Source organism: Phoca vitulina, unplaced genomic scaffold (assembly GCF_004348235.1).
Source record: "Phoca vitulina isolate PV1807 unplaced genomic scaffold, GSC_HSeal_1.0 scaffold8, whole genome shotgun sequence".
NCBI lineage: Eukaryota > Metazoa > Chordata > Mammalia > Carnivora > Phocidae > Phoca > Phoca vitulina.
Genome location: NW_022589711.1, coordinates 25,211,283 through 25,230,864, shown reverse-complemented (window position 1 = coordinate 25,230,864; position 19,582 = coordinate 25,211,283). Strand labels below are relative to the sequence as shown.

General features: G+C 44.4%; 1 protein-coding gene across 1 annotated transcript; it reads right to left on the bottom strand.

Annotated features, from left to right (window-relative positions):
* Positions 1–1,280: 1,280 nt before the first annotated feature.
* NIT2 (nitrilase family member 2) lies at positions 1,281–18,794 on the bottom strand. The gene is made up of 10 exons (XM_032406421.1): positions 18,709–18,794; positions 15,175–15,293; positions 14,434–14,554; positions 12,924–13,012; positions 9,315–9,408; positions 8,731–8,805; positions 7,537–7,615; positions 6,000–6,098; positions 3,870–3,925; positions 1,281–3,521 (listed from the first exon to the last, which is right to left on the bottom strand). The coding sequence occupies exons 1-10, from the start codon at positions 18,734–18,736 to the stop codon at positions 3,430–3,432; spliced, it is 852 nt and encodes a 283-aa protein (XP_032262312.1). The 5' UTR covers positions 18,737–18,794; the 3' UTR covers positions 1,281–3,429.
* Between the last annotated feature and the right edge of the window lie 788 nt (positions 18,795–19,582).

Genomic DNA, 19,582 nt, shown 5'->3' with positions numbered 1-19,582 from the left:
AAGATCAGGACCAACACAACTTAAGTCCACTCACTACTTCTATTCAACACTGTTCTGGAACTTCTAGCCAATGCCACAGGCCAAAAATGAATGAATGAATGAATGAATGAAGAATGAATGAATGAATGAATGAACAAACAGGAACCAGACTGGAAAGGAAAAAGCGTATTTATTTTACAAAATGTCTTTATTTGCAGACATGATCATCTATGTAAAAAACCATATGGACTCTACCCCAAAAAAGCTGCTAGAGTAAGTGAGTTTAGTGAGGTTGCAAGATATAAGATCAAATACAGGAATAAATTTTATTTTTACTAGCAGTGAAAAATTGGAAATTAAAGTTTACAAAACAATACTACAGCATCAAAAAAATCTGTAGCCTCTACGGATAAATCTGACAAAAGATATGTATTACCTTTACAGAAGCAAACAAACATTGCTAAGAGAAATTAAAGGCCTAAATAACTGAGGACATATCTCACGTTCATGGGTTTGATATTAAGATGTCAATCTTCCACCAAACTGCTCTATAGATTCAATGCAATCCTAATCAAGATCCCAGCAGGCTTTTTTTCTATAGAAATTTACAACCTGATTCTGGAATTTATATGGAAATACAAAGGACTTAGAATAACCAAAACAATTTTGAAAAAAGCTGGAGGACTAATACCACCAGACTTTAATATTATAAAGCTACAATAATCAACACAGTAAGTTACTGTGTAAAAATAGATGAATACATTGATGAAACAGAACACAGAGGTAGATCGAGATATATAGAGCCAATTCATTTTTCATAAAGGTGCCAAGGCAATTCAATGGGAATAGGGTAAGCTTTTCAACAAATGTGCTGGAACAAACAGATAACCTTAGGCTAAAAAAAAAAAGAAGAAAAGAATCTTGACTCATTTTTTTTAAGATTTTATTTATTTTAGAAAGAGAGAGAGAGAGAGAGACAGCACCAGCGGGAGGTGCAGAGGGAGAGAATCTCAAGTAGACTCCATGCTGAGTGCGGAGCCTGACACGGGGCTCGATCCCAGGACCCTGAGATCATGACCTGAGCCGAAACCTAGAGTCAGATGCTCAACCAATGGTGCCACCCGGGTGCCCCGAAAAGCATCTTGACTCTTACCTCACACCATATATAGAAAATTGACCATTCAAAATGGATCCAAGACCTCAATATAGGAGCTAAAACTATAAAACTTCCAAAAGAAAACACAGGATAAAGTTAGTGACATCAGGTTTGGCAATTTCTTAAATACAACATAAAAAAGACAAACTTTTAAAAGAAGAAAAAGCAATTAACTGGCCTTCATGGTAATTAAAAACTGCTTTAAACAATACTTTTTAAAAAATGAAAAGACATTTTTTTTTTTCTCAGACTTGGAGAATACATTTGCAAAACATAATATCTGACAGAGGATTTTTATCTTGAGTATAGAAAGAACTCTTACTAATCAATAGGAGGATAAACACCCAACAAAAATATGGGGAAAAGCTATGAACAGACATTTCACCAAAAGGGATACTCAGATAGCAAAGCACATGAAAAGATGCTCAGCATTATTAGTCATTAGGGAAATACAAAGCAAAAAAACCACAATGAAATAACCTTACACACACATTAAAATGGCTAAACTTAAACAGTCATCATACCAAATATTGGTGAGGACGTAGAGCAGCTGGGACACTGACAGACTGATGGTGATGAAGTAAAATGGCAGTCACTTTGGAGAACAGTTTGGCAGTGAAATACACATAGGACCCCACCATTCCACTCCTAGATAATTACTCAAGAAAAACGAACAACTTGTACAAAATGTTTTTAGCAGCTTTATTTCTAATAGCCAAAAACTGGAATGGAAACTCAAATGTCTATCAAATTATGGTATATCCATATAATGGTCTACCACTCAGCAATAAAAAAGAAATGAGTGACACACACAGGGATGAGTCTCCAAATAATCATGATGAGTGAAAGAAGACAAAAAAGTATACACATTAGGTATGATTCCACTTTTAGGTAATTACAGAAAATTCAAACTTATCTACAGTGACAAAGCTGATCAGTGACTGCCTGGGGATGAGAAGAGTAGCTAGAGGGGATTATACAAGAACACAAGAAAATTGCAGGGAGGCGGGAGGCGAGGGTTGTTCATTATCTTGATTAGAATGGTTTCATGGATGTATACATGTGTCCGATTTTACCAAATTGTATACTTAATTTTAAAATGTCATTTACCTTTTTCATTCTTGTATTCCTCTGAGTATACAATGCTGGTTTTCAAAGGTTAAATGACATGATGATGTCATCACTCTTATAGCTAATAAAATGTGTGCTCATGCATTCTTTTAAAATTTTGTTTTATTTTCCAGGATGGTAAATACATATGTAAACAGTGGTGTGCTAGTGCGGGACCGCACCAGCTCACGAGTGCTAACTGCGCTTATTTCCAACTCTGTTTAGAGGTGTCATACTGACAGTCTGAGCCTTGGCCACAGTGAAAGTATTTACACCATGGAAACTGGCAAATGCTACTGCAAAATCAGGGTTTTGGGGACAGCTGGTTGTTAAACGTTTTACCAGCCCAACATATAACATACATAAAAATAAAGTTCATTGGAATTCTTAATTTTTAATGGTGCAAAAGGATTCTGAAAACCACTAGGCTAAAAATTTGCCTTTATCAAGCTAGAAAGTGTTACTAGGGAGAAAAACAAAAAGAAAAAGATTTTCAGACACTCACCCCTTCAAGAAAATCTTTTGCAGAGACTCATCTTTGGTTGCCTTGACCAAATGCCACCAGTCATTCTCCCATAGGACTCACTGTTGACACAGCCTTTCCCCTAAGACCAGGAGGGTCTGGGCTTGATTCATGAGCTCCTCCTTGAATCTGAAGAACCTCCAGGCTGCTAGGAAGGACTGGGGCTGCCATCTCCTCTAGCAAACACCAAGGGTCCATCACCTTGCTTCCCGTAGCTACTCACAGACTAAAAATGTAACTTTAACATCCTGCTCCAAAAAACTATAGCACCAGACCAAGTTTTCTACATAATGGGTTCCAACTCCAGCAATGAGATGAGAGGTGTGTGTGACACAAATGTATTTGTAGCAGGTGAATCAACCTAGATACCAAGGTCTGATACTTTTACCAACTACTATGAGGCAACTTAGTATGGGAGGTATATAGTCATCCCCTCTTCCTTCTGCTCTCAATGCCAGCCTGAGTCCTTTTTAACTATTTAATATGGTGTGAAAAATACCATGTGCTGATGCTCCATCATCTCATTAGAAAGTTCCCAGGAAGGGGAAAAAGCTGAAATTAAAAAAAAAAAAAAAAAGATCTCTTTAAAGAATTCAGCAGGGAATGGATTACGCTGCAGAAACATATCCTCCTATTTCGTGACATGTTAGAAACATAAACCTTAGGGCTTTTTCGCCTCCACTGCATAGAGGTCTGATCGCTTCTGGCTAAAAATGGGGATTTGCTGGCGTATTTCAGCCAACTTCTTCAGGTCTGCAAAAAACAGGAAAGTGTACCATTACTAAGACGTAACTCCTCACTAACCAATGAGGATTTCTTCCACAAACAGTATAAAACCCACCAGAATCTCAGCAAGTAACTCAGTAATATCAGCCTTGTCCGGAGGCCCAGGTGGCCTGGCACCTTCCCTGGGGTCATTTCAAACCAAACCAAGAAAACTCAAGCTGAGAGACAGCCCCCGGGGCTTGGCCAGAGAACTAAGGATAAACAAGAAGGGGGCCCAAGGGAGCCCCTCCAGGGGACATTAGCTTCAGAGCTACGGAATCACCCCAGACCGATGGGGACACCACGGACCTAAGCTGTGCCAACGACAAACCTTACCTATGTCTGAACACAGGACCGTCTCCTCGGTGCCGGCTTTGGCAAGGACCTCCCCCCTGAAAGAGATTCCGGAGGGAGGGAGTGGGTACTAACATCCCTGCTCTCCTCCCACCTCAGGGCCCCAGGGAAAGGCATCGGGAGACTGAAGACAGGAAGGGAGGGGCATACATTCCTGCTCCACCATTTAAGTAGCTGTGTGGCCTTGTGGCGAGTCATCTGCAAGCTCGTTCCCTAACCTATAAAGTGGAAACAAGAGCTCTGTGAGGACTGAGAAGATTATGCAGTAGGTTTCGTAAACTGCCAACTGCTAGGAAATGGTAGTTATTCCATGATTATAAACCTCCAGGAATAGAGCTCCCTGTAAAGATCAGGAAGCTCCGTCCTGTCACTTCATGAGTGCGATAGTAAGACCCTTTCGGGAGGGTGGGCTGGCTCTTTGCGCCTTCCAAGGCTGGGGACAGAGAGGCTGGGCCTGAACAGAGCCCAGCACTGCCTGGGTCTCTGGTCTCATGCTTGTGGCCCCTGGTATCTTGTTATCGGGTTTCAGTTTTTTGAAGGAAAGAAGTGGTGGGGAAACCACACCCCAACGGGAGAGGAACCCCAGGCTTAGAAATAGCAACACTCCCCCTGCCTAAATCTGGGGAAAGGCTGATCTGGAAAACCTTCCAGTCCTGAGTTTCTTAGCCCAAAGCAGGACTTCAAAGACATCTATCGAAATGAAATTTCTCCAAAACACAAAATAATCTGACCCAACAAAAAATCTGACAAAGTAAATGGTTCCATTTCCCAGATGGCCACAGACAAATTCCTGGCACCAGTGAGCTACAAACATCATCATTAATGCCATTCAACCAAATTCTTTTTATTCTTTTCTATTTCCTCCCCATTTGCCCCGGCATTCAAAGATCTCTCTCTGGGGTAACCCCAGGCACCCATCCTGATGTCAATATAAGCCAGAAGGCCCCCCAAATCCTACAGACAGAATTTTGAAAAGGAACCAATAAAGATAAATCATGTACAACTACTTTGTCTCAGAAGCAGCCAGCTTGCTCAGTAACAAGGTTCATCGGGAGAACCAGCAGGGAGCAGAGCTGCCCAAGAGGCCAGGAAACCTATCACCAACATCTGGACAGAGGAACTCGAACCAAGTTGGAGAAAATCTTCAAGCCAGTTAATCCTTCCAGCCTGCCAATGCCTCCCAAATCCTAATGTGCACGAGGCTCCCTGGTCATATCTTCCAAAGCCTTCCCCTATCACACACTTTAATCTTTGGGTCCTATAAAAACAGGAGAGAGAACTTCAGGGACCCACAGTGATCTATAACCCTTCTCAGCCTTGTTACTGGTCTATTTACCCTGAAATTATAGAAATACACATCAGTGTGTGTGTAATCATACAAATATGTGAGAAGCGGTATGGAATAAACCCAAGTTCTGAAGTCAAAGTCCTGAATCTAAACACCAGCCCTAGCCACTTTGTCCCATGAACTTCAGTTCTGCCATCTATAAACGGAGCCCAATTTAGGAAAAGTCTCTGAGTTCACATGGAGACCATGTGTGCGAAAGTGCTACAAAAACCGCACAACTACAGCCCACGAGCTGCGTACGATAACAAATGACTGCGTGCTGGGTGGACTCTGGTGCCGGCCTCACTAGGACAAGGCTTGTCCCTGTCACAGAGGTCAAGGGCAGAGTTCCCCTTAATTGAACCCATCCTCCCCCATCCTCTATTCATTAGGCAGGGAGCAAAATCCTCGCCCTGTAACTAATTCCTGTTCTAGAACCAGTCACCCAGCTTAAATTTTAACCAAAAGCCAAGAGTCTGGGAGCCCTCTTTACTAAAATCATCAGTGTTGCCTGTTTCCCCCATGTGATCCAAGTCCGACTGACAACAAGAGCCACTCCGAAGAGGGCTAAGGCCAAATACTCAGTCAGGACAGCAGGGCCACTTCTTTCTCACACGGTTTTCAAGTGGAAGGGTCTCTCGCGGACGAGGCACAGACCTGGCAGGCATGTGAGGATATGGGGGTTCGAGGGAGCGGCAGGGCTGGTGGGGAATCAGAAAACCCACCCACCCAAGTGCCGTCTCTCTCAAGCTCCTGGGGAGCCTGTCCCTGCTTAGCCAACTCACCAAGGACTCACAATAGTGCTGTGTCCCCAGGCAACATATGAGGCTTGATCATCCCGGGCAGGAGATGCCGTGGCCACATATACCTGATTATCAACAGCCCTGGTGTCAACAGACAAAAAAGAGAGAATTCATACATTATAGATTGGCAACATTTTTCTATTCCAAATGTATAGATCCTTCTTTTAAAAACTAGGACAGGGCAGGCTGGCTCAGACATGGAAGGAAACACCCAAAGCCATGAAACCCTCTCTTCAAAAAGTATCTCAATGCATAAACCAGTTCTCAACTGGGGGTGATTTTGCCCAGTGGGGACATTTGCCAATGTCCAAAGACACTGACTTTGACTTTTTGACTTTGGTGATAGGAGGCTGCTACTGGCACCTAGTAGATGGAGACCAGGGATGCTGCTAAACATCCTACCACGCACAGCACAGCCCCCACAGCAAAGAATGATCTAGTCCAAAACGTCAGCACCGCCACAGTTGACAGCCTGGCCCGAGCCAACCTGTTAACCTACAAAAGAGCAAGTCAGGGTGGCCAGAGAGAATGGACCAGCCTTGCTGGGGCCATACGCCTTGCAGGGCCGCACGGGACCTCCATGCCCCCAGTGGCCGAAGTCCCATCAGCTCAGATTAGATAAGAATTTCAGGTGGCAGCCTGCGTACATCAACCCTCCTCCCCTGGGAGCTCTCCGGGCTCAATCAGCAGATCCATGCCAGGCCATTCCAATGTTTCTCAAGCTTTTCTGCTTTCTTCAAGACTGCATTCATTAATATACATGGTATCGGATGCCCCACCCCATCTTCCACCAAGCAACCAGCCAAACACCTCTGCTGCCTCCTCTGATAAAAATCACCATCATTTTTAGAGGTGAGAATAGCGGCTACATCTGGGCAAACAAGGACAGGGTTGGTGGAAGGAACAAAAGGGAGCATTCTAGAGATTGCAAGTGTTCCGTGTTGACCTTGGTGACAGGTGAATACATGTGCAGAAAACTCACTGACCTACAGACTTAAAATTGGTGTACTTCTCTTTAAGTATATTATACCTCAATTAACAGAACTGTAATGAAGAAAACCAGCATTTCTGACCACTATTTCATGGTTTTAGCACACTTTACACAGACACACACAGTCACACTCTTCTTCCCTTCCATGTTACATCCACCTCTGCCAGCTGCCCTTCACTGCTCGCTCCCCAACCTTAGGGGACTCAGGACACAGCTACTGTGACGTGCCGAAGACACTGTGCAATGCCTCGGACTACAGATTAGAAAAACAAGACCTTGTAACAAGTGTCTTGGCAGAGTATTCCAGGAAGAGCAGAATGGCGTAAAGGATTGGGGGGGATAAGCACCCCAATCTGCAGAGCAGAGTCAACGGGCTGATTCATCTCTTCCGACTGCATCTGGATGGCAAAGCAGGCTGGGTCAGGGGCAGCATTCTGAGTCAGGAACGCTGGTACTTCCACCAAACTGGAAATCTTTTCACAAAGCAACACTGAGACACCTGAAGGTATGCCTGAGGGGCTTTCTTACCGGCCTCGCTGAAGCAACTCCCAGTGGGCTGGTCCAGTGGTCATATTAAAAGCTCCAGGATATACCAACAGCTGACAGCCTTGGGAGAGAAAGGCCAGAGAAGAGTGGGTCCAGGTTAACACCCCACCACACTAGCTCCCCATTTTGTTCTTTACCCAGTGGGGACCAAACTCGAACTTTCCCAAGCATGAAAAGATGTCAGCCAAGCCGGACACTGTCAGGAGTATTAAGTTATGGCTCTGAATTCCTTTAGAGACACACACATGCTACACATACATACAAGAACAGTGGTATTGATGACCAAAACCACGGTATGTGACTTCACTTAAAAAAAAAAAAAATCATTCAAATTTCTCTCAGCACCATATGGTCAGCTCCGCACGGCCAAGGACCACATTCACTAATGCTTTTCAAGTGAAATGGGGGGCAGAGTAGGTGCTCTAATGCTTACTGAGAGAGCTCAACAGGGTCTGCCAACCCAGAGCCCATGCACATCCACCTTTTTTGCTGAGCAGGCCATCAAAATGTTTGCACCTACTCCACTTTGTTAAGTAAAAAGTCAAGTCCGGATCAGAGTAGTTTGGACAGTCTAGCAGGGATGCTCACATTTGTTGAGTACCATACGAAGAGCTAAGTTCTCCCTCCTTAATCTCCACACACTATGCCTATGAAAAACCTGAGATCCACAGAGCTCTAAAAATTAAATAATTTACTCAAAGTATCACGTCAATTAAGGAGGAGAGTTGGAAGCAGAACCCGGATCTTCTGACTTGGCTCAGTGTTCTTCTAGGCCAGTAGGACATTTCTTCTCTGGACCAAAAAGTCACAGACTATATTTCTACTGTACCCAACATCTAGGACTACTGAGTGTGAAATCCATGACAGACACCCTAGACCACATCCTTATTTTTAGTGGGCTCCACGTGACTCTTTCCAAACATGGTAGCAAGAAGGGCTCAAAGAATAGAGCAGATTTAGGAGCACGGTTCCTGCCTTAGCTGCATGGTATGTTGAAATACAATCTCTGAAAAACCATATTGTCCATATACAGCAAAAGTCTGAGGAATCAGATGGGGTGGAGAGATTAAGACCTCTTCTCCAGTTTTTCTGCCTAAGGGCTCCCTCGACACACAAAGACCAAGCCAGAATCAAATCTCTAAGCACCTATACCACAGAGTCGTGGTGCCGTCTCACCTCTCTGGGCGTAGATCTGTGCGAGCTCTGCAAAGCGCAGGTCGTAGCAAATGCCCAGGCCCACTCTGCAGTAAGCTGTTTTTCAAACAGAAAATGCACAAATGAAAAGTTAACCTTTTGCAACACGGTGCGGCAGAGTAAAGCCTCCATGTAAGATCTCAAAACACTGATGGCAATACATTAACCCGGGGCCATGGATGGAGAAGTATAAGCTTATTCCTGCTTGGATTTTCCCTCATAAAGACATCATTTATCTCAGATTAGAAATGAGAAATTCATTCTAACTGAATGCTTATTATCTGTGTGGGAGGTGTTCAATCACAGCCTAAGAGATAAACTCTGGAAGCAATCATGCTAATAGCATGCTGTGACCAAATGGTAGAGCAAAATCAGGTCAAACCCTTTGTTCTCTGTTCAGCCCGCCCCTTCTAGATCTCTGACCATTCGCCACCCGTCTCACTTCTGGTGTTGCAGTCAGGGTATGTAAAGAAGTGGGGGAGGGACATACGAGGGGAAAAAAAAAGGGAACACCTGATCTTCTTCTACTGATACTACTAAAACAGGTGAACATGTCTGGTACTTACGAGTATCAAATGTGGAGAAACTATCACCAGGACTCAGCGTTTTAGATTCTTGAAATGTAATTTTCCCAGGAACATCGATGTCAAACAGATGGAGCTGCACCACAAGCAATGAATTTGGTTACCTCTTCTCCAGCAGGGTCACGGCAATCATAGCAAACATCTTTCCATGGCCGGAAACTGGGATGCTCTGAGATTAACTACACAAACAGCAACCCCCACACAACCCACCCCACAAGCTGACATCTTATCAAAGTGAGTTCTAATATGCAAAACGGGAAAATCATGCTGTAGGCTTTATGACACTTCTTTCCTAGGTGGTGTGCAGGCTAAGTTTCTTTTGGGAAGCAATTAACATGTTATTCTTTTATTCAGTATAAATGCTAAGTGAAGTCTTCACAGACTCATAATCAACCTGACAAACTGGCAGGAGAGGTGGAGAGCGGGAGAGCAATTAAAAATAGGTAAAATTTTCCAAACTAAATGCAGCAATATATAAAAAGAGTAACACATCATTTCGAAATTGGATTTATTCAAGGAAAGCAAACAGAAGCAAACTGGATTTATTCAAGGAAATCAATCAATGTAATTTACCACACTAACAAAATAAAGGAGAAAAGTCATATGATCATCTTAAGAGGTGCATGGTGAGCATCTGGTAAACTTCTACATTCATTCTTATTTTAAAAACAAAAGAAAAAAACTCTTCTAAGAAGGGAACTCCCTTAATTTGATAGAGTATCTGAAAAAAGAAAAAAAGTAAGGAACATCATACTTAATGGTGAAATAGTAAAAGCTTTTTCATACTGAGATCAGGAATAAGACAAGGTGAATTTCCTGTTTACACCTTTTAGTTGGAAGCAGGATCCCAGTTGTTGCTAGGAGTGGTGATAAAAATCACCTATAACCATACAGGTCCAAGGAACCAGAGGACAGAGTTTCACAGCAGCTGGAAAAGTGAGGGAGAAATCCTGAAAAGGAGGAAGGAAGCCCAAGAGGAAGAGCCCTAAGTTCTACATATGAAAATCTGTCCAAATCTCTTGCTAAGTACTGAATTAAAGATGTGTAGGGTGGACTCCAGGCAGCCCAGCTAAAGCTAAACGACTTAGAACAGAGCAGCTGAAGTTGCTGCCCACTCCCAAAGGAAAAAGAGTATGGTGTTTGAGTACAACCAAGTTAACTACTTACTAAAACAAAAAAATACAACATTTTTCAGAGTAATAGAAGCTAGAATCTCAACAACATATAATCCAATATGTAATTCAAAATTACTTGACAAAGAAACAAGAAAATGTTACCCAACTTTAAAGAAAAGGCAATCAGGGGCACCTGGGTGGCTCAGTCGTTAAGCGTCTGCCTTCGGCTCAGGTCATGGTCCCAGGGGCCTGGGATCGAGCCCCGCATCAGGCTCCCTGCTCTGCAGGGAGCCTGCTTCTCCCTCTCCCTCTGCTGCTCCCCCTGCTTGTGCTCTCTCTCCCTCTCTCTCTCTCTGTCAAATAAATAAAATCTTAAAAAAAATAAAAAATAAAAAAATAAAGAAAAGGCAATCAATGAAGGAGACCCCAACTAGACCAGATGTGATAATTACCACAAAGTAGCTATTGAAACTAAGCTCAAAGGTCTAAAGAAAAATACACTCTCAATGAATGGACATATAGGAAATACCAGTAGAAAAATAAAAGTTTATGTGAAATTTTAAAAGATTTCACTGGATTGGCATACGGGAGACTGGGGCTTACAGAAAAAAGATTCTGTGAACTTAAAAACAGATCAGTGTGAAGTGTCCACACTGAAGAAGACTGAAGAAGAGAAAACAGGTGGGAAAAACAAAAAAGCAGAGTCTTGGTGACCTGGTTTGGTGGAGCAGCATCAGAACTGAAGTCCAGTAAGAAGAGAACGGGACAGAAAAGTATTTATCAAAATAATGCCCCCGATATAATGAAAGAGTTAAATTTACAGATTAGAGAAGCACAAAGCAGGACAAATATAAAGAAAACCGTACCTAGGCAGGCACATCAGAGTCAAAACACTGAGAACTAAGGATTATGAAAAAAATTTTGAAGGCAGACAGAAAAAAACATGGATCACATACAGGAGAACAATACAAATCACCACTGACTTTTTATCAGAAAAAATTTTAAAAGAGGCTAGAAGATACCTGAAAAACATCGCTCAAATTTCTAGGAGACAGAAGAAAATGGTCAACCCAGAATTCTATTCCAGCAAAAGTATCTTTCAAGAATGAAGACAAGGGTGCCTGGGTGGCTCAGTCGTTAAGCGTCTGCCTTCGGCTCAGGTCATGATCCCAGAGTCCTGGGATCGAGTCCCACATCGGGCTCCCTGCTCGGCGGGAAGCCTGCTTCTCCCTCTCCCACTCCCCCTGCTTGTGTTCCTGCTCTCGCTCTCTCTCTGTCAAATAAATAAATAAAATCTTTATAAAAAAAAAAAAAAAAAAAGAATGAAGACAAAATAAAGATATATTCATAAACAAAAACTAAGAGAATTCCTACCTGGCACATCCTCACTAGAAAAATTCTAAAGAAGGTCTTTCTGTTTGAAGGCAAAGATACCAGCTAGAACTATGCTCTTTAGAAAGAAAAATACCAAAAAGGTAAACATTTCAGTAAACAAAATATTTTTATCTTTCTTTAAAATACACATAATTACTTAAAAACTTAGTGTTTTGTGGGATTTATATGTAGATGCAACATGTATGTCAACTATAACAGAAAATGGGGTGGGGAAGGAAATGATACAATTGGGAAGCTCTTAAATTTCATATGAACCAGTATAATATTAATTCTAAGGAGACTGCAAAAAGATAGGGTGCATGTTGTAATCCCTAGGGCAACACTTAAAAAAAACCAAAGATGTATATAGCTAAAAGCCAATAGAAAAATTAAGATGAAAAAAAGAAATTAAAATGGAATTCTAAAAAATACTCAACTAAGCCAAAAGAATGCAGGAAAGAGGAACAAAGGGAAAAAAACAGTAAAATGTCTAATGCCTAAATCCAACCATACCAATAATTACATTAAATATAAGTGGAGTAAGCACTCTAGTTAAAAGGCAGAGGTTGTCAGAATGAAGACAATAACAAGACCCAACTGCAGGCTATCTATAGGAGAATCATTTTAAATATAAAGACACATACAGGTTGAAAATAGGGAATTAGAAAAAGATGTATTATACAACACTAAGTATTAGAAGCCTAGAGTGGCCATAGCAATATCAGAGAAAAAATAAACTTCAAGACAAAGAGTATTATGAGAAAAAAAAAATGGACTTCATAATGCCAAAAGGATCAATTTACCAGGAATATTTAACAATTCTCAATATGTAGGCATTTACTATAGCAAAGATGTCAACTCTCCCCAAAGTGACCTCTCTATATTCAATGCAATTCTAATCAAAATTCCTGTAGATTTTTCCTTTGCTGAAATTGACAGGCTAAGCCTAAAATTTATATCAAAATGTCAACAGCCAAGATCCGACAAGTTGACTGTACCAATTCATCTAACGCCCCATGTGTGTACAATATGATGAGAGAGACTACGGAACGTTACAGCAAATTCTCAAGAGGTAATGAGACTTGCGACATTCCCTGCTTACCTTTCTGTACTTTACCAGTAAAGTGCCATCAGGCCCAAACACGGCACAGGTGTTATATAATTTCCCAGCATCCTCTTCAGGAATGGAACCTTTCATTGAGAGGAGAAACACACAGGCAAAGAAAATATTCTGAATAAAGCATTCTTTTATGATCACTGGACAAACACTTGATAAACTGTCACTTGGGTCCAGGAATAAAGTATACTATCTTCTAAGGGTTATTAATGGTTCTTTTTGTCTTCTTGAGGATGATCTTTCAGAGATAAACTTCAGAGTATAGATGAAATATAATTAAGTCAGATGCCAAAGACAGGTCTCAAAAATAACCAAACTGTTTGTGAATTCGGCTTTGATCTTGAGCTCCACTTAATCTATAACACTAGAGCAACATGGAGGATTCACTGTTGCTCAACTTAAATTCACCAGGTCCTGCAACATAACTGTATCCAAAAAGGCCTCCAGATGGGAATGTAAGCCAGTCCTGACACCACTGAATGTAGTTCCTGCATTTCTCTCTTTTCTTGCTTTGTCTTTTCTTCACCTCTCATTCATTTCTAATTCTTAATATAACAGAATAATTTTGCTATATTAAACAGTTTTACTGTATTTTTTCTTTAAGCAAATAGAGCATTTTAAAATGCATTTCAAGGGGCACCTGGGTGGCTCAGTCGGTTAAGCGTCTGCCTTCGGCTCAGGTCATGATCCCGGAGTCCCAGGATCAAGCCCTGCAATGGGCTCCCTGCTCAGCAGAGAGTCTGCTTCTCCCTCTGCCCTTCACCCCGCTTATACGCTCACTCTCGCTCGCTCTCAAATAAATTCTTTTAAAAAAATTTTTAAAAATCTTAAATGCATTTCAAAATCACACTTATTTCAAAACCACGTTTATAAATCTACCTTGATGTATATGGCCTCTTTGTGAAAAAACAAATTTCTTAATGTTGTATTAGTATAATGAAAGACACTCCAGTGCGGTTTTTCTTTCCACATTTCCACCTCCCTCTGTATTCCCATTGCTTCTCCAGGGAAAATCAGTTTGGTGTGTCCTTATACAATATTTACCATGTGCTACATATATAAAGACATAAAAAAAATACATAACCTTTTGTGTGAGGCATTAATCTGAATGGGAGTACCTGTTCATGTCGTATTGTACTTGCTTCTTCCATGTAACAGTGTGTCTTGAACATTTTTCCACATTATTACATAACATCCACCTCATTCTTTTTTTGTTGTTTAAAGATTTATTTATTTATTTATTTGAGAGACAGCGAGTGAGTGAGCACAGAGGGAGAAGGAGAATCAGGCTCCCGCTGAGCAGAGAGCCCGATGAAGGGGCTCCATCCCTGGACCCCGAGATCATGACCTAATCGGAAGGTGCCACCCAGGTGCCCTCACCACATTCTTTTCAATGCCTAATTTACATGGTTTGTATTCCATGGTTTAAATGTAACAGGAAGTATTCAGATGTTTTTAATGTTTAGGCCACTACACCTTGAGGGCAGGACGTTACCTCCAATGAGATATACGCCGCACTCCTTTGCTACTTCAGAAAGCTTCTGTGTGGATTCACCAGGAATTTTCTCAGCATATTCAGGAAAATATTTCGTGCCATATGGAGAATTAAAGCATTCCTAGAATAATGTTGGCAGAGAAAAAGGGAAAAAAACCCGCGAAAATATCCAACCCATTTTACAGTTCTGCTTTAAGAAGGCACAGCTGCCTCTCGTAAGCTCTGCTCGCGAAGGGGTAAAACACAGCTGGTAAGGAAAACAACAGCACCCAGAGCCAGAGAGCCTGTGGCCACAAGCGAACACCTGGGCTGGCTCAGGTGGGGCGAGGCGACACACGTCCTGTGTGCTCTCTCAGACCCTTGTCAACCTGGCAGATCGGCCTCTTCCTCACTGTCTGCAGGCGGACTATGAGCTCCCACCCTTGGGCACCCAGGCCCTGCTACAACTCGGCTTAAGCACAGGGCTGTGGGTGTTAGAATGAATCCACGGGCTCAAAATTATATCCTTAACTATGGAAAGCAATAAGCCTGTGCTTGAAAAAAATACAGAAGCTTCAAAAGCCACAGAAGATGTTTCCTCATCTGTAAAATGAGCGGTTTCTAAGCTCCCTTCCAGCACTATCATGCTGATCCCGCGAAATCTCCCATTCCCCAGAACACGCTGGACCCCTGGATGCTGGCAGTATTCTAGTCGGTCAAGAGCTCCCAGAAAGAGGTGACCCTCTCCGCCTCCATACTTACTGGCAGAGAAACGATTAGGGCTCCTTGTGTTGCTGCCTCCCGGATGAGGCCACAGGCTCGAGTGACGTTGTCTGATTTGATGGAAGAAACCTGAAGCTGGATGAGGGCCAAGCGGAAAGCTGAGGACGAAGAGAAGAGAAAACTGTCAGAAGATCTGACTGCTGAATCAGAGCAATTCTCAACCGGAGGGCAATTCCGACCCCCAGGGACATGTGACAACGGAGACATTTGGATGGGCACAACTGTTGGGGTGCTACTAGCATCTAATGGGCAGAAGTCACGGACGTTGCTCAGCATGCCAGAGGCCACAGGACAGTCCCTCACAATAAAGAACGATCCAACCCGAAATGTGACTGATGCCGAGGCTGAGAAACCCTGGAAGAGAACGCCACCCCGGGTCACGCTCCCACCGGCACGAGAGCCTCAGTGGGGTGGGCAGGGCCAGCTTCTTACATAGTAATGAGACTGCGGCTTGAAAGAAGGAGACTGAGTTTGAACATGGAATTATCCCTTACTGTTTGATCTTGGGACTCAACCTACCCCTAACCTGGGTACTGAGCACATCTCAGTGCAGGTGAAATCCCTCGGAAATCACCCACTCGCCGTGAAGTGGGGCAGCGGGCCCGTGGGAAGGGGAGACACCTGTCTCTGCTCCCCCCCCAACCAGCTGGGACCTGGTGTCCCGGGCCCAGCTGCTGGCGGGGGTGGGGGGTGGCAGCCGATGAGCTGCACCGGTGCTTATCCCGGGGCAGGGCCACCGGGCACCTGTGAGATTTTGCACTCACCCCATGAATATTCCCGTGCCCCAAAGAGCACAACAGTGAGTAGCAAATAAAAAACGCCACGAGTGGTTGAGAGAGAGACTGTGGAAGGAAAAACTAGCAGTGCTTCTTCCTGCTACCTGGGTAAGGGGCTCCACGTTTTCATCAGAGACTGAGTCCCACCGATTATGTGGCCAACAAGAAATGTCAGCCAAGGAGGTCAGGGGCTCTTCCAGGCTTATTCCCTCCTTGAGGTAATAGCTACACCCCACATGTGCTTCTCCTATATTCTTTAGAGTTCTCTTGTAGCTCTTAATCACCTACTGGTTAATCATTCTTCATACAAAATTTTCCCTGTTCAAGTGACTGGTGTGGTTTCTGTGTCCTGTCTGTACCCTAACCGATGCAGTTTTCACTCATGGTGTGATGGAAGGGGACATTAAAGGATCCAAAGCACGTGGTAACCCATGAAGCTCTGCAAAACTTCAGGAATTATCAGTAATGGCCTTCCCTAGCTTCCCTACCCCACCTCTGCTCTAGAAATCTGAAAAGCTCTAGAACCTGAAAACCATTAGAGAGTTCTCCCCCTGGGTGTCGCCTACAATGGTGCAAATGTCCCCAGAAGAAGCAACACTGACAGACCCTTACCTGTGAAGGCCTCTCTGGCTAAGTGGTAACCCTAAAAGTAGGAAAACTCAGATGTTCCACTCCTTGGTTTATCCTAAATATAGTGAGAAGAGCTCAATTTAACCCTGAATGCCGCCTGAGTAGTTTCAGAATCTGAGTGAAAATGAAGGAAACGAAAACAGGAAAAACCAAAGCTGGGATTACTTGGGAGCAAACAGATACCTTTAGGTGTCACCAGACCATCCTACAGACCCACTGAAAGTCACCACTGTAACTGTCAGAAGCTGGGCTTTGTCTCTGCTTCTGAGGGATTAAAAGATGCAATTCACCACGGCTCTGCTGACCGTTTCCCCTCTCCCTCATCCTACCCAGAAAGGCAGCTGTCCTGATCCAGGCTGGGGACTGCCTGACATTCTGCAAATCACCCCCTCCTCTGAGGGGCTGACGCAGGGAAAGGCCACCAGTGAGGGGTTTCTTGATGCTGAAAACTAGTCACTTCATCGCCTCAGCTGTAAAATGAAAATACAATCACTTTTAAGGTCCTTGCCTGCTCTAATATTTATCAGAATCTAAAAATGGAAGACTGACCAAAGGAAAAAAAAAGGATAAAAAATATCTAAAGTGAAGAGACCAACTTGGGAAAAAGCGTAAGGAATGTGTCAGGCCCTTTACGCACACGAGCATCTGAGGCGTCCTTAACACTATTCGGTAGATGAGGAAACAAGGGGATTGCAGGGGGGAAGCTGCACAGGATCAGTGAACAAGTCAGTGGCAAATCCGAGCCAAAATCTAGACCTGTAAAGCAGGATGGGAACTTCATTTGTTCGTTTTTGGGTGGGTTGCGGGGAGGTCATGTAATTTGAAAACGTTCCTCACACAAATCAGACACCACCCTCAACCCCACCAGGAACCACAGCTCTCAAGTCCACCAGCCTCTGTCATGCCCTGCGTCTTCAAAGATACCGGCCACACGCAGAGGGAGGGGTGTACAAGGACTTCCATACCCTGGTCCTGAACATTGCTTCAGCCCCCGACTTGCACTGAGCTCTGGCACGTTAAGATGAAAAACAGCACTTCCACAAACCTTACCATCTAGTGGGAGCCTCCCAAGACTCAGCAGGGGCAGTTTATGCCCATTTTACAGGTCAGGAAACTGAGGTTCAGAGAGATTAAATGACTTGTTGACATGGGCTGAGGCAAAACTGTAACGATCCAGGTCCAGACTATGAGTCCAGAGCACTCCAAAGCCTCCTGTAAAAGAATCTGGCAAAGGCCTGGAGTCAGAGATCGCTAGAAACGTGCCCCTGGGGCCGATCCAGGACAGGGATGTGTAAGGAACATGTAATACCTAACCTGAAAGCTCAATGTCCAGATGCAGAAACAGTTTGTCCAGTTTTCTTGTCCAGAAGAGAGCATTCCCCACTGGGTGTGGGGAGTGGGGTGGTGCAACATGGGGCGAGTTAACCAGTCCTCTGACCACCCAGCCCAAATGAAAGAAAACAAAGGCTTCATTTTCACGTGACAGGGTTCCAACCACAAATAATTAGGGTTGATGCCTTTGCAAAACCCAAGTCCAAAAATCAATCTGTGAAGAGAGTGAAAGCGACCCCACTGGATAGTAGCGCTAATGCAAAACCTAAGAGGCTCCAAGAATCCCACAAGACAGAGGTTCCCACACTAGCAGAAGTATCATAATCACTGAAAGGCTTTACTGAAAGTGCACTCTTCGAGTTGGGGCAGGGAAAAAGGGGGTGCGGAACTTGGATTTTAAGTGATCACCCGTCTACCCGCCTCTTCCCGCGCAGGTGAACTTGCAGGGGGCGGCCCCCGAATGCACCTAGAAGCACCGGGTGGGACGCAGGAGCCCAGCGAGGAGGAAGGCGCGGGTCCTTCTGGCCGGGAGGCCCCGCGCTCCCGCGGCCGCGCCGGCCCTCCCGGAAGCCTGGAATCCCCGGGAGGGCGCAGGGCCGCGCTCCGCCGCCAAGACGCCCGAGGCCCCAGTCCCGCGAACGCCGGGCCGGGGAAGGCCTGGGGCGCGGCGGGGACACGGAGCGGAGGCGAGGGGCTGAGCCGGGAGACCCGCCGCCGGCTCCGCAACCTAGGCCTCCCGGTCCTATGCCTGAGTTCGGGCCGCCGCGCTACTTACTGGCCATTGCTCTCCCAGGTAGCACCATCGGTGGCGCGGCCCCAGCGGAGGTCTCTGGACGGAGAGCGGCGACACGGCGCGGGGCGGGGCAGAGCCGCGCGCAGGAGGGGGCGGGGCCTGGGTTCCGCCCACACCCCGCCTCCCGGCTCCGCCCAGAGCGTGTCTTCTTTCCTGCTCTCCTCAAACACCGGTTAGTCTTCGCTGTTTGCACTAGGATGAACCAAGGAGAAACGACGAATAACAACACAATCCAGAAAAAGTAATGCCTCAAAAGGCAAAGGGACCAAGGTGGGCGACCTAAATTGGGGTGGTGTTTAACAATCGGCCTCTCCGATTCTTGGCAAAAGGACTGAACCCCTTGCTGGTTAGATCACCTCTGGCCGGGAATAATACCGTATTTGCTGATTGCCTTGGGCTACTTGAACAAGTCGCTGTGACGGGGATGGAATTACCTAGGTTGGTTTAATCACTCAAGACATCAGTGGGCTCTGACCGCAAGGCTGCTGCGTCATGGGGGAGGGGAAAAGAGAAACAGTTCAAACACAGGATCCTCAAAAGTTCAGTCCACTTGAAGCGGGAAAGCTAGGTTTCTCTTTGTCTCACGGAGTCGGAGAATGAATGAATCTCGCGGACAAAGGAGAGTGAGTAAAGCGATAGAAGTTTATTAAGCAAGGATACAGGAAGGAAGCTTTTAGGAGTGAGAGGGGTCCCGACAGGGTTGCCAACGAGGGCCTCCACTGACAGTCTTTTATTTAGAACTGACCAGGCAGCTTGTGGCCTTATCATTCTTGTGATGTCTTGGCTTGAGTAAGGGACTAGCGATAACATTTTTAATGGCTTCTTTGTTAGGGTCTGGTTATTCTTTGTTGGTCAC

Bases quoted from the DNA above. Each gene is read 5' to 3' on its own strand.
- NIT2 (XM_032406421.1), bottom strand. From the start codon at position 18,736: ATGGTGCTACCTGGGAGAGCAATGGCCA. The intron at 13,013-14,433 runs GTAACGTCCTGC...TCTCAATGAAAG, and splicing joins CGGCGTATATCTCATTGGAG to GTTCCATTCCTGAAGAGGAT. The intron at 7,616-8,730 runs GTGAGACGGCAC...TTCTCTCCCAAG, and splicing joins ACAGATCTACGCCCAGAGAG to GCTGTCAGCTGTTGGTATAT.